This window comes from Chamaea fasciata, unplaced genomic scaffold, assembly GCF_029207755.1.
Source record: "Chamaea fasciata isolate MVZ Bird 193981 ecotype frontalis unplaced genomic scaffold, bChaFas1.0.hap1 SCAF_2, whole genome shotgun sequence".
Taxonomy (NCBI): domain Eukaryota; kingdom Metazoa; phylum Chordata; class Aves; order Passeriformes; family Sylviidae; genus Chamaea; species Chamaea fasciata.
The window spans coordinates 51,358,823-51,371,454 of record NW_027094087.1 but is presented as its reverse complement, the minus strand read 5'-3'; the positions used below and the strand labels follow the sequence as shown (position 1 = coordinate 51,371,454).

Sequence of the window (12,632 nt, the reverse complement as noted above, 5' to 3'; positions counted from 1 at the left end):
TTTTCAAGTGCTTCAATTGCAGCTGCAGTGAATAGGAGAGAAACAGTCATTTTCTGTCCTTTTCCTCTGGTTTGCAAATGGGTGTTGGAGTTTGCCTGAGCCTGAAAGGAAACTTGCCATGGTATGAATGTTCTGACTTGCTTGCGAATTGCCTTCCTTTCTATATTGGTGGAGGAGCAATACCTTTGACTCTCATATTTACTATAGTGGCCAAAGAGGGGTCTTCTCTCATCTCCAGATCTTCAGCTGTTGAAAGCTGATGCCATTTTCATGAGGAGGAGCAGCAATATGGGGATGTTCCTACAAGCAAAAGGACAGTATTGTTTATCTGCTCTGTCCTGTCCTGTCTCCTTAATTTTGACCTGGAGAAAAGGAATGCTGAGCCTGAAACAAGTAGGCAGAACTCAGGAAAAGACGTAAGCTGAGAAATCTATAGGAACTGGCCAAAGCCCCGTGCATGGGATGGAAAGTAGTGTAGGCCTAAGAAGGTCAGAAAAAGACAAACCTACAACTTTCTTTGCAAATCTCATGTGGGGACTGCCTGACGATTCTTTTTTGTACTTTTGGGATTGGCACTGTTTACAAACGGCTGTGGATTAAGGCTCTACAACTGGATGATGAGGTGACTGGGAGAGAGTGGACATCATAGTGACATGGTAAAGGACTGGTGCCATTTGTAAATGCAGCTGTTGGTGCAGAGGAATGTTGGAGAATGGTGTGCTTACAGGTAAGCACCTGGTCATGCCTGACCTGAGCCCTCATGCTGCTTTTGGAATAGAAGTTGAAGGCTTAAGCTGGATTATAGATATAAAACTCTGCAGAAGTAGATGAACTGCGAGCAGTCCTAACCACAGTCATCTGATGTTGGTTCTGAGTCAGTAAGTTCTGCTGAAGCAGCTTTGAGCTCAGTATTGGTGACTGTCCCCTGTGTCACAGGAGTGCACCAGGCTGTTCAGCACCAGTGAACTTGCAGCTGGAAAACTGCTTTGCTTTGTTCTAATCTCTGGGACATGAGTTATCCACATGCCCTGGTGTAGCCCCAAGGAGAAAGCATTAAGGTTACCCTGACTTTGATTTCAAAATTTTGAAAAGGGAATAAAATTGCAGCTTAAGCTAAAATGAAAAAAACTAATATTTTAGTGATTTTCCTGAACACAAACAAAAGCACCATCTGCTTTACTCACCTATATTTGCAGTCACCTCAGGGAGTTGTCAATAAACAGGGAGCAATTATGTCTGTTAACTTTTAATATGTGTTGCTTGTTTATCTGGTGGTATGAACAGCTGTTTAAATTGTGGAATTCAAATGGTTCAGAATTCAGCTATTTTCAATAACTTTGGTTTTGCTCTAGAAAAGAAAATGTTGGGATAGTTTTGCATATTATGTTTTTGTTTCTGAAGTAATTAAACCACTTTTCCCTTGTCACTATTCACACATGCTACCCTGCTAGTGAACATCTGTCCTGAAGAGTTGTGATCACACAGCTCAGTGTTTAGAAGTCAAAAACTGGGGAGAGTGCTACAAATGGCCTAAAATTAATATTGTCACATGTTTGGGAGCATATTTGCAATAAACATGTCAGTCCTTATTTTTCCAGTTGAGCTTATGGCTTTCAGTGTGATTTAAAATGTCAGTTCAGGGGTGTAGTTTCCTCTCTGTGAGACTGAAAGAAGATTCTCTGGGAAGCAATCAGCTTTGAAGGACCCATCTGGGGCCAGGATGTTTACTGGCAGGGAGGAAAACTTGGGTGAAATGAAGCTGGAGCCAGATCTCACAGATATTCTAGATAACAGATGCCCACAAAAAACAGCCCTGTAATTAATGCAGCTATATGTCAAACTCATAAATTACATATGAAAAAAACACTTCTCATATTTTATTCAAATAACAAGCAACAGCCTTGTCCTTTGAGAGGGTTGCCCTCTGCTGCCACAGTCTTCAGAAATGGCTTAGTCTGTAATGCTGTGCTTAGTTTGATTGTCAAAATATTTTGAAAAAATACTATTACTTGGGGGATAATTTTAAGGCTTGGGAGCTATAATGCTTCTGCTGTGATTTTGAGGTTATCCAGCTCAATGGGGCTCAGCCTGTACTGATGGACAGTATGAAGAAGGGTGTGGTGAGTTTTCTACACAGTTTGGAGACCTCACCTGGAGTTTTGTTTATTTATTTTGCTGGTGTTTGACATCTGAGCAGTAGCTGAGCCCTAAAATAGCAGAGGAGCAGCACACAATCTCTGCCTTCTGGTTTATAGCATCTTAAGATTGAGTCCAGCCATTAACCCAGCACTGCCAAGTCCACCACTAAACCACATTCTTAAGTGCCACATCTACATGTTCTTGAAATGCCACCAGGGAGGGGGACTCTACCACTTCTCTGGGTAGTATGTTCAGGTGTTTGCCAACTCTTTTTTGGTGAAGTAAGTTTTTCCTCCTATTTAATCTATGCCTCTCGTGGCACAACTTGAGGCCATTTATTCTTATACTGTTGCTTGTTTCTTGGTAGAAGAGACCAATCCTCACTTTGCTACAACCTCCTTTCAGGCAGGTGTCGAGTGTTAAGATCTCCCCTGAGCCTCCTTTTCTTCAGGCTATACTTCAGCTGCTCCTCACAGGACTTACTTTATCTTTGTGTCTTGTTAGTGGGTTTTTTAATCTCTGGTGACAAATTCATAGAAATTATTTCCAGCTAGTATTTTGTGGGGTCTAAGACCAGCTGGGCCAAGTGCACCTCAGACAGAGGATGGCCACAGAATATCATCCAGTTACATCAGAGACAAAAGACTTGGTGTTTGTAAACATCCTTTTCTCACCAGGGTAACTAACTCCCTGAAGACTTTGGTACAGGGGATTTCTGCTTCTCTCCCCTCTTCAGCATTTTGCACGAGCCCTGCAGTTTCAAGGTACACTGCTGTCTCATCTGTGAGGGGATCAGAGCTTACCTCTAAGGGGATGGATCCCCAGAGAGAGAGATCGAAGGAAAAGAACACAGAACATCTAATTGGTAAGCCTTGTTTTGTGTGTGTGAGTGGGTTTTTTCTCAATAATGTTAAAAAGGAGCAGAACTAACCAAACAAAAAAAGTACATTTGATGTCTGACACAGACTGGAGATGAAAGCTCAGAATCTGCCACTGTGAGTGATAGAGCAAGTTGCCTCATGCTGTCCTGCCAGGATGCATCAGCATCTACCTTCTGCCAACATGACCCTATGGGTGATCTAGCTATTGATACACCTCTGTATGGAGGGATGGGCTGGAGAGAAGAAAATAGGATCTAGTTAGGGAAGACAGAAGATTTTTTCAGTGCCTAGTAGAAAGCAGGAGGGTACATGGTGGTTAAAGATGCTGAGTACTCCATCTTTTTGTTGCTGTAGGAGACTTGGGAGACTTTTGCCCACACTGAGTTTTTCATTTGCTTTCCAAGTGTGAAACCCACATCGTGAGTTTGTTTACCAAGTGTGTTTGTGATATACCCTAGTGAGTGTATCAAGAGTGCTGAGTGATGAGCTCTCACATTTTGTGGTGCACAGCAGCTCCTGGTTTGCTCTGGACTAAAGAGTCAAATGAGATTTTGGTGGTTATGACTATTATAATCCATATACAGGGATGGCAAACCCAGGTCAATGATACTTGGGATTGTGACTGATTCTTCACTACTGTTTTTTTTTTTCCAGAGTCTTTCATTTGTTGTGTGGTTAAATGGTTGGAATCAGAGAAGATCTGTGGTGGTTTGGGGAAGTTAGGAGTTTCATTCAAAGGCATATTTTCATGTTCTCCTTTTCTAATTGTAACCTACATTATTAGCTGGCATCAGGATCTCTAGGACAGTTCTTGTGGAGAAGGATTCAATTGTACTTTGTCAAGTTTTGGATGCATGCTTTTTGCCCATGGCGGTTAGGGGTGATATCTTGACCCCTAACTCTTCTCAGCTGCTTGAGTATCAGTCTGCTGAGTGCTGGCATTTTTCCCCATCTATTCTCCCTGTCTGTGGATTGTGTCATTCCCACCAGGCATCTTCACAGTGAGCTCAGGTGGATGATGGTAGATGATGCTACAACCCAAAATTGCTTTTGAGGAGGTTCTTCATAACCAAATTTGTCACTGGAGAAAAAGATCTTCAGACATTTTCTGTAAGCTGGCCATTTATATGAAGTTAAGAAAGTGACTAAAAATGTTGAGTTCTGCTGAAAAAAACATCCCTTCATGATTAATTTGCTCAGATTTCAGATTTAAAATTATGAATGATGCCTATTCCATGACTTTCCTTGATCTGTTTCCACTGATTAAAAGACACTTGACTGCTGGTACTTTACGTACCTATCATAGCCTGACACACCACTAGTGTAATGTGAAATACACTGTGTAGGGATCACATAGCAGTGAAAGGATTAAAGATTTTCACACTAAAGCCTAATCATCCTGTTTTTATACACATGCCCTTAAGGTTTGCACAGTCATTTGCTTAGGGAAGCTCCTCAAATCAATTTTACCACTGATTGCAGAGTGCCTGATGATACCTCATAAAACAACCAGGGATTTAAAACTGCTGTTTTTTGGGAAGGGTGAGGAGGAAAGCTGGGCTCCCAGTGCACCAATTCTGTGCCCAGTTCCCGGGGAAACCTGAACCCGGGACCTTCTGACTGCAAATGTATTTACCTGTAAGTGATTCAATCTGCATCAAGGGGCTCAGAAGTAGAATGGGCAAAGCTGCGAGCAGCAGAGGGCTGGATATAACACCCGGGTGTGCAGCCACCACTGCCAGCAGGCCCAGCCCAGCCATGCACAGGGACCCAAGGTGGGGCAGAGGCTTCAGGAGGGCTGTGCTCTGTATCCTCCTTCCCCGGGGTTGCTGGTAATGTTCTGACAAACTTGTCAGTCCTGCTCTGCTGGTCCGCCAGCTTGTGGCTTACAGATCAGGAAGCCTCATGCTGTTTCCTCTTTATCATTTCTGTCTGCATGTGAGTTTTATTTGGTATCAGAAATTTCCAATGCTGCCCTACACCTTTGAAATAACTTACCTTACTATTGCCTTCCCTTCAGGCACTAAAATAATGAAATCAGTTTTATATTTGTTTTATTTCGTTAGAATTAAATTTTGGGATGAGATGAGCTGAACCCACTGAGACAACTGCTTAAAATGCATGGGCATGCATTTTGACAAGCATTAATTTTGAAGTTTATGGTCCAGTGGATTAATACTCCTTAAAATGTTCTTCTGAAGAAAGCAGTAGTTCCCCTCATTTACCTTCTTACCTCTTTCACACAAACTAAACTCTTTGCCCCCCCCCCCCCCCGAGAGTTTCATACTCATGGGTACTCCACCCACTCGTTTAGTTTTCCTTCACAGCCCCCAGCTTTGGTAATATCTTTAATTTTCCTCTTTCTTTCCTATTGCAAAAATGTATTTTATGAGCCTTTTTTAACTTTCTGTGCAGAAGGGCCATAAAACTGAATGTTTGGTTAGGTCTTTTATGGCTTTCTTTGAGCGATGGGAGGGAGGAAGAGGGAGTGAATTTGTGTGGACTTCATGGTCCCAGATGTCTGCACTGAGTTAGATGTACACACCTGCAATAACTCCTCAATTTTGCATTCAATGCTCTTCTTTGTATTTTTTATAGCTGACAGGCAGGAAGGAATTGGTGTCTGTGGCTGGATCCTAGTTTCCCTTTCATTCCTCCTGGTGCTTATTACCTTTCCTATTTCCATCTGGGCATGTATTAAGGTAAGCTAGCAGGGTCTGAGGCACATGAAGAATGCTCTATTATCATTGCTGTTGCTTTTTTTTTCTGATTTACTTAAGGCACCTCACATTCACATTTTGGGAATCATAAGGGTCTGTAGCAAAGGTGTGCTCTGGAAATGAGATCCACATAGGTCCTTTCACAAATGTTCTGTGTTGCCACAATTTTTTCACTTAATTTCTTCCAATCTCAACATTCATGAGAAGTTAAACTTCCAGTTAAACATCAGTTGAATGCCAGGCCTTCGGTAGTGATGCATGAAGTGAAGTAGTTTAGATTACCTGAGGTGAGAGCACCTTTGCCTGCAACTCCTCTGAGTGTGCTGCTGATGTTGAGAGAGCTCTGGAGTGTCCTTTTTAGATCACTGTTAAATCTTTCATATGTGATCTGTTTTGTAACCTGTTTCCAAGGACAGGGGCTGAGTTTTTCCAGCAAATCATGAGTCAAGTATAAGATGTGAAGAAAGCGATTTGCAGCTTTGTTGCTTCCCATGGTATTTGCTCTTTCTTCACCATTAATATGGGTGCCAAAGATTAAAGAACCAGGGAGTGAGAATAGATTAGTTGTAAAATTCTAAATGTAAAATATTTTCCTAGGTTGTCAGAGAATTTGAACATGCTGTTGTATTTCATCTGGCATGTATAGTGTCCAAGAAAGCAAAAGGACCAGGTGAATACATGCACTTTTATTCTCTTAAAGTCCTCTGGGTTAGTTTATGTTATTACAATGCACTCAGACCACATAGAGAATTGCAGAGTTTCCATTAAATCCTTCTTCATAGCATAGAAGGGAATGAGAAGGTCTCCTCTACTGCAGTTCCTTTACCTGCAGACTGTTTACTTTTCTGAAGAGAAGATGAGCCACCCTTCTGTCATAGCACAAAATTTGAGTACCTTGATACCAGGTATGACTTTGCTGCTGAGTAATTTGGACAATAGAAGGATGAGTTGATGCTGCCAACGCTGTCAGGGGAGTGCAGTGAGGTTTAGATGCAATGTTCAAGTGTGCCATGGTCTTTTTGGAGTGGCTATGGCCTCTCTCCCTGCACCTCACTTCCAACACAGCTTGTTGCTGCCAGCCCCTTAGCTGTCCTCTCCTCTGAATATGGTAAATGTGTCAGGGCAGGGACTCTCAGCAGCTACACTCAATCTGTTACAGTCCCCTAAGACCTGCTATCAAATCACAGTCTCAACCCAGCTACATGAGGAGTTTGCATTAGTGCAGTTACCACCCCTGGGCAATGAAATGGGCAAACTGGAAGTTGAAATAACAGGGAAGAGTCCTTTTCAGGTACTGTCCTTTCTCTTGAATAGTGGTCATGTGGTCCAAAGAGCAGCTAGGCCTGATACAGGGCTCTTCTGTGTGGCTCTGGGCACCAAAGCAAGGTGCTGAGATTACAATAGAAGGTTAGAAGTTTTGTCCAGTCTCCCTCTCCAGTGATGGAGAGTGGGGACTCCTTCACAGGATTTGTCACATCTTGGGGCAATGTTCCTCATGTGGTGCAGGAATCTGGACCTGAGTGGTGCCTTTCCTGAGGACACATACTGAACCATACATGGCTTGTACTTTAAAAAGGGAAAATTAAAAGCATGGAAGGAATTTTTGGCAGAAGTCTCATGTTGGACATCAGACAAGAGTCTTTAAGCTGCCCATTTCCAGACCAGAGTCCTCGGTCATTAAGCTCTAATGAGTTCACATTATTTCTCTGCACTTCTCTCTGTTATTTGAAAATGCAAAACACCACTGATGTCATGTCTTGTAAGCAGAAAGAACAGCTGCAGTGATAAGGCAGGGTGTTATTCCCCATCCTCTGGGTGTTTCCATCTGTTTATTTTCTCTAGGACACCTGGATCTGGACTTCAGTTTCAGAGCTGTTTCATCTAATATTTTTTTTTTTTTTTTCAGGAATGATCCTTGTACTTCCATGTACTGATACATTTATCAATGTTGATCTTAGGATGGTAACCTGTAAGATTCCTCCACAAGAGGTAACTTCTCTAGCGGCCATATAAGTCAGGAACAAAAAATGCAGGAGATTCATGACACAATCAAAAATAATCTGCATGTTTTGTACTTTTGCCATGCTGAGCTACCAAATGGAGTTTAGCTTCTCTGCTGTATATTCTGGATTTCAAGCTGCTTACAAGACAACTTCTTGCCCAAAGAAGTTATGGGTGCCCCATCCCTGAAAGTGTTCAAGGCCAGGTTGGAGGGCCTCTGAGCGACCCGGTCTAGGGGAAGGTGTGCCTGCCCATGGCAGGGGAGTTGGAAACTGAGTGATCTTTAAGATCTCCTCCAACCCAAACCATTCTATGATTCTCCTAGTGAAAATCTGCAGATGCATCATTGCAGGTCAAGCTGGTGTTCAGAACTGTAGTTTCAAAAATAAGGGAAGGGAGTTAAAAGTGTGAGTGAGAGGCAGGGAGGACAAGAGAGAAGCGGGCTACAAAATCCCCAGGTCTAAATTGATGTCCTAATGAAATTGGATCTGACATGGAGCTCACCATTCAAGAGAGCCTTCTACATGTGTCTAAAAAGGCAAATTACCCATGGGTAACAAATCCCATTAAATTAACAGGAATTAGCAGACAATTTTCCACAAAACTCAAGTCCAAGCAGAAATGGATGGAGGAAGCAAGATACATCCAAGCAGCATATATCTTCAGGCATTTTGATGGCAAATTTTGACTGAAAAATTTAACCTGAAGAATCAGTTGTTGAGCAATCCTCTTCTGGTCAAGTTTTGGTTCCGTGTGTTCTCAGCTCTGTGACAGAACAATTATTCTGCTTATGGAGTTAGCACTGCTGTCCCCTTCCTTAAACAAAGAGCAAGGGGAGAAGTGGTAGCTCCAATACTCTTTGGGCCCCTAGAATTTCCTACTGTGTTCCCAAGGAGATGTTTTTGGGGCTATTATCTTTCTGTAAACAGAAAGAGCCTTTTCTCAGACTACAGGGGTGCAGGGGTGTGTGGTGTGAAATGAAAAATGGCTCCTCCGAAATGTGAGGCTGGAAGGAAGATGGTTGCAGAACTTGTGTTGTATAAGGCTGAGCAGCTTTTGGCCAGGCTTCTGCAGCAGCTGGCAGGGTTTTTGTGAAGCATTCACCTGCAGGCAAAAGATGCTGAGGAGGGAAGTGATAGTGGAGCATCATCAGTTCTCCACTGAGGCCAGCTGCCTTCTGAGGCATAAGGAGCTTGTCTGGCAAAAGATGACAACTTTTCTATGAATGCTTAGATATTTCTTTCAGTTTCTTCTCACAGTTTCTTGCACTTTTTGTTTTTGTTTTAATTTGTTGGTGTTTCTTACAAATACATTGTTTGGGGGAAGTAGCACAGATCTTCCAAGCTGCATGAAATATGTAAACTGATTAATGGACCTTTCTACAAGACAGGAAGAGAACAGCCATCATTTATTATTGCAAAAGAAATTAATTCGAATTACGAGATTCACTTAATATTGAAGCAGTTATTTAGAAGGTATGTAAAGCATTTTCCCCCCAGTTTAAACTTTGTTGGTAGTGGACAGCTCTCTTGAAGTAATTTCTTGGGGGAATGACAAAGATATCAAAAGAAATTCATAGTTTCTTTGAGTTATAAGTGCCTTTTACACACTAAGGGTTAAAAAAAATATTTCACTTTCTAGGCAAAGTTCATCTTTCTGTGACTGTGTGCATTTCTCAAATGCAGATTCTCACGAGATGCTGTTACTGCCCAGGTGGATGGGGTGGTGAGCTACAGGATCCACAGCACTGTCAGTGCTGTTGTCAATGTCACTGATGTCCACTCCGTGACCTTGCTTCTGGCACAGACAACCCTGAGAAACCTTCTGGGTACACAGAGCTCGGCTCAGTTGCTGGCAGGTCGTGAGGAGATTGCACACAGTACCCAGGTAAATCTGGCACTCAAAATTCACAAGCACGGAGATGTCTTCTGGGGAGTTGCAAATGAGAGATAATCTCTCTTTCTTTTTTCAACAAGGATAACAAAATCTCCCTTTATGCTTTTTTTTTTTCAATTATACATCTCATTGCTTAGAGTCAGAAAGAGTTATTCTCCCCAGGTTCTTGTAACAGAGTTATCTCTATCAAAAAGCAATTGAAATTCTGAAGTTATCCAGTGACTTAAAAAAAATCAGCCCTTGCACAGAGGCAGCTGCAAACATGGAGAAAGAGGTCTGCTGCTGATGGGAAGCTCTGTCTTGAGCAAACCCTTGACTGAGGCAAGACTTTTATCTCCTGTCATTACAACTGAGAGTACAAAATGGAGTTGCTGTATGCTTTAAAATGCCATCTGGTGGTTTTGTTTTGTTTTGTTCGTTTTGTTTTTTTGTTGTTTTTTTTTTTTTGGCATCAGAGGAGAGAGCAGAGAAAAAATCCAACACCTGATTTACTAATTTCAGTCAGAGACAAGGCATAGTCGGACCAAGGAGAGACTGTACCTTCTGCAGCCAGGAGAGGCAGGGTCATGGTGATGGTGTGGATTGCAGGAGTGCCCAGGAGCTGGAGCACAGATGAGTTTGCCAGAGCTGCAGGGCTGTCTTGTGTCTCACCCATAGTGTACTTTTACCATGTTGGGCTGTTTAAGGAAGCTGCTGTAGTATGTCTTTGTAAAAGGGAGAAGTTTAGTAAGTATCCACCTAAGGAAAGGATGGGGATCATTATTTAGGAGGCAGGAGGGAAGCCATACAGGAGACACTGGTGTTGACCAGCAAGTGTTTCATGAGGCTGTGGTGCCCACTGTGCACACACCATGCTGGGTGCTGGTGCCCCTGGAGTGTCACTCTTTCTGCTGTGCAGGTTTGCCCTGTCCTTCTGTCCAAGCAGGGTATACCACATGGCTTTCTCTCTGCCAGCACTATGCTCTTCCTGGCATGTTGTTTGCCCCCAAGGCTACCCTGGACAGTGCCACGGAGCAGTGGGGAGTCAAAGTGGCCCATATGGAGCTCAGAGACATCCAGATCCCTGTGGCCATGCAGAGGGCAATGGCAGCTGAAGCAGAGGCTGCTCGAGAGACAAAAGCTAAGGTGAGACCCATGGCAGTGTTCACTTCCAGGCTTTCGTTTCCTTGTCACAGAACCATGGAATTGTTTAGGATGGATGAGACCTCTCAGATCACCAAGTCCAGCCCTAAACCCAGCACTGCCAAGTCCACCGCTAAACCATGTCCCTAAGCACCACATCTACATACCCTTTAAACGACCACCAGGGTTAGTGACTCCACCACTTCCCTGGGCATCCTCTTCCAATGCTTGACAACCTAATTTTTTCCTAATATCCAATGTGAACCTCCCCTGGGGCAACTTAAAGGCCATTTCCTCTTGTCCTAGGGTTCCAGGGATCCAAGCTAGTTTGTTTTCTCCTCATTATAAAGCTGGATTTTCACCACTGTGGGCAGGGTTTCCATGCCGTTTCCATTTCTGTTCCTTTGCAGGTTGTGGCAGCTGAAGGAGAAATGAATGCTTCCAAAGCTCTCCAGAAGGCCCCCATGGTGCTGGCTGAGTCTCCAGCAGGTCTGCCGCTGCATTACGTGCAAACATTAACAGCTGTGGCCGCACAGAATAATTCCACCATTGTCTTCCCTCTCCCTGTAGATATGTTTGGGAGTTTGGGGCAGAAAAGTACAGGGGGATAGAGACTTCCTAGTTTTCCTAGGAAGAAAGGGGATCTCGATTGGCAGAGTTAAGGTAGAAGCATGTTTGGGTCCTCTGTCCCCAAAATAAGAATAAAAAGTGTTTAATAAGCATACACAGCTCCCACATTGAGACTGCATTTGCAAAGTTCAGACACTAAGCAGTTCCAGCTTAGACGCACCTGCAAGTAAAATGGAAGAAAATATGTAAAATGTATGTTAGACCTAATATAAAATTTTAATGATGCTCTCACCACACTTTACAGAGTCTTGAGTGTTGCAATTATTTGGTGATTTCTCTGCTAGGCAAGAACCTCTGAGCTGTTGATATACTCCACACAGCAGAAGGGTCAGACATTGGTATTTAACTCAAGCCCTGTGGAGTGGAAGGGAAGGATTTGGCTCTTAACCTTAGAGGTATTCTTTCATAAATACTGGCAGAATTACTGGATAATGGCTATGTCAGTGGAACAGCCTATTCTTTACCTTATATTAAGAGAAATTTGTACTTGTTTTACTGACCTCAGCTGTATTTTGCCGTATCACTGACATTTATATAAGCTGTGTAATAAAGTAAAGAGAACGTATGACCAGGCATTGCAATCACATTTCATAAATGTGAAAGCTGGGACAAACCTCGAGGTCCTCTGTCAATTTAAGTGTCTCTCTTACACCTGCAGTACATTTCTTATCTTCCTTTACGTATGTCATGAAGCAGTCATGCAGGTTTTCCTGAAATGAGCCTTCCCTACCCTCCATCTATGCAATGCTTGGCAGCTGAGAGGAAGATGTTGCTGACATCCAGGTTCAGTTGATGCTAAATTTGAGTTTGCAACCTTCAACGATAGCTGTCAGTTCACAGTTCAGGCACACAGCACTGAGCTGTCTTCTGTGAATCTGAAATGTCTTGTGATGGAGCTGTTTTGGTAGGTGCTGCTGCAGTGTAATGTCTTGGCCACATGAGCATCACTACTGCCCTTTCTATCAGTGGGGTTATTTGACTCCAAATTAACCACCTCACCACAGATCTACTAATTATCATATCATTGACACTTCATATTTGTACTCCAGGGTAGCACAAGCAGTCCAGGTGGCAAATGTTTGTGCTCAGTAGCTGCTGGCACAAACAGTGGTACGAGCATCTGAGTTCTCTGCTTCAGACATGACTGCCAAATGGCATTTTGCTGGCAAGCTAAAGAAGCAAAACCTGTAGTGGAAAGTCATCTGCTTATCAGCATTACCAAAACATTTTCCACAGACTTTTT

The 12,632-nt window shown here is 43.0% G+C and overlaps 1 protein-coding gene across 1 annotated transcript; it reads left to right on the top strand.

Annotated features, from left to right (window-relative positions):
- The first annotated feature begins 61 nt into the window (after window positions 1-61).
- Window positions 62-11,977, top strand: STOML3 (stomatin like 3). Its single transcript, XM_066176059.1, has 9 exons — window positions 62-727; window positions 2,817-3,004; window positions 5,619-5,722; window positions 6,338-6,410; window positions 7,647-7,729; window positions 8,638-8,639; window positions 9,427-9,628; window positions 10,628-10,762; window positions 11,170-11,977. Exons 1-9 carry the CDS (start codon window positions 681-683, stop codon window positions 11,368-11,370), a joined length of 1,035 nt encoding a protein of 344 aa, XP_066032156.1. The 5' UTR covers window positions 62-680; the 3' UTR covers window positions 11,371-11,977.
- Window positions 11,978-12,632: the final 655 nt, after the last annotated feature.

Bases quoted from the DNA above. Each gene is read 5' to 3' on its own strand.
- STOML3 (XM_066176059.1), top strand. From the start codon at position 681: ATGCAGCTGTTGGTGCAGAGGAATGTTGGAGAATGGTGTGCTTACAG. The intron at 5,723-6,337 runs GTAAGCTAGCAG...ATATTTTCCTAG, and splicing joins CCATCTGGGCATGTATTAAG to GTTGTCAGAGAATTTGAACA. The intron at 10,763-11,169 runs GTGAGACCCATG...GTTCCTTTGCAG, and splicing joins CTCGAGAGACAAAAGCTAAG to GTTGTGGCAGCTGAAGGAGA.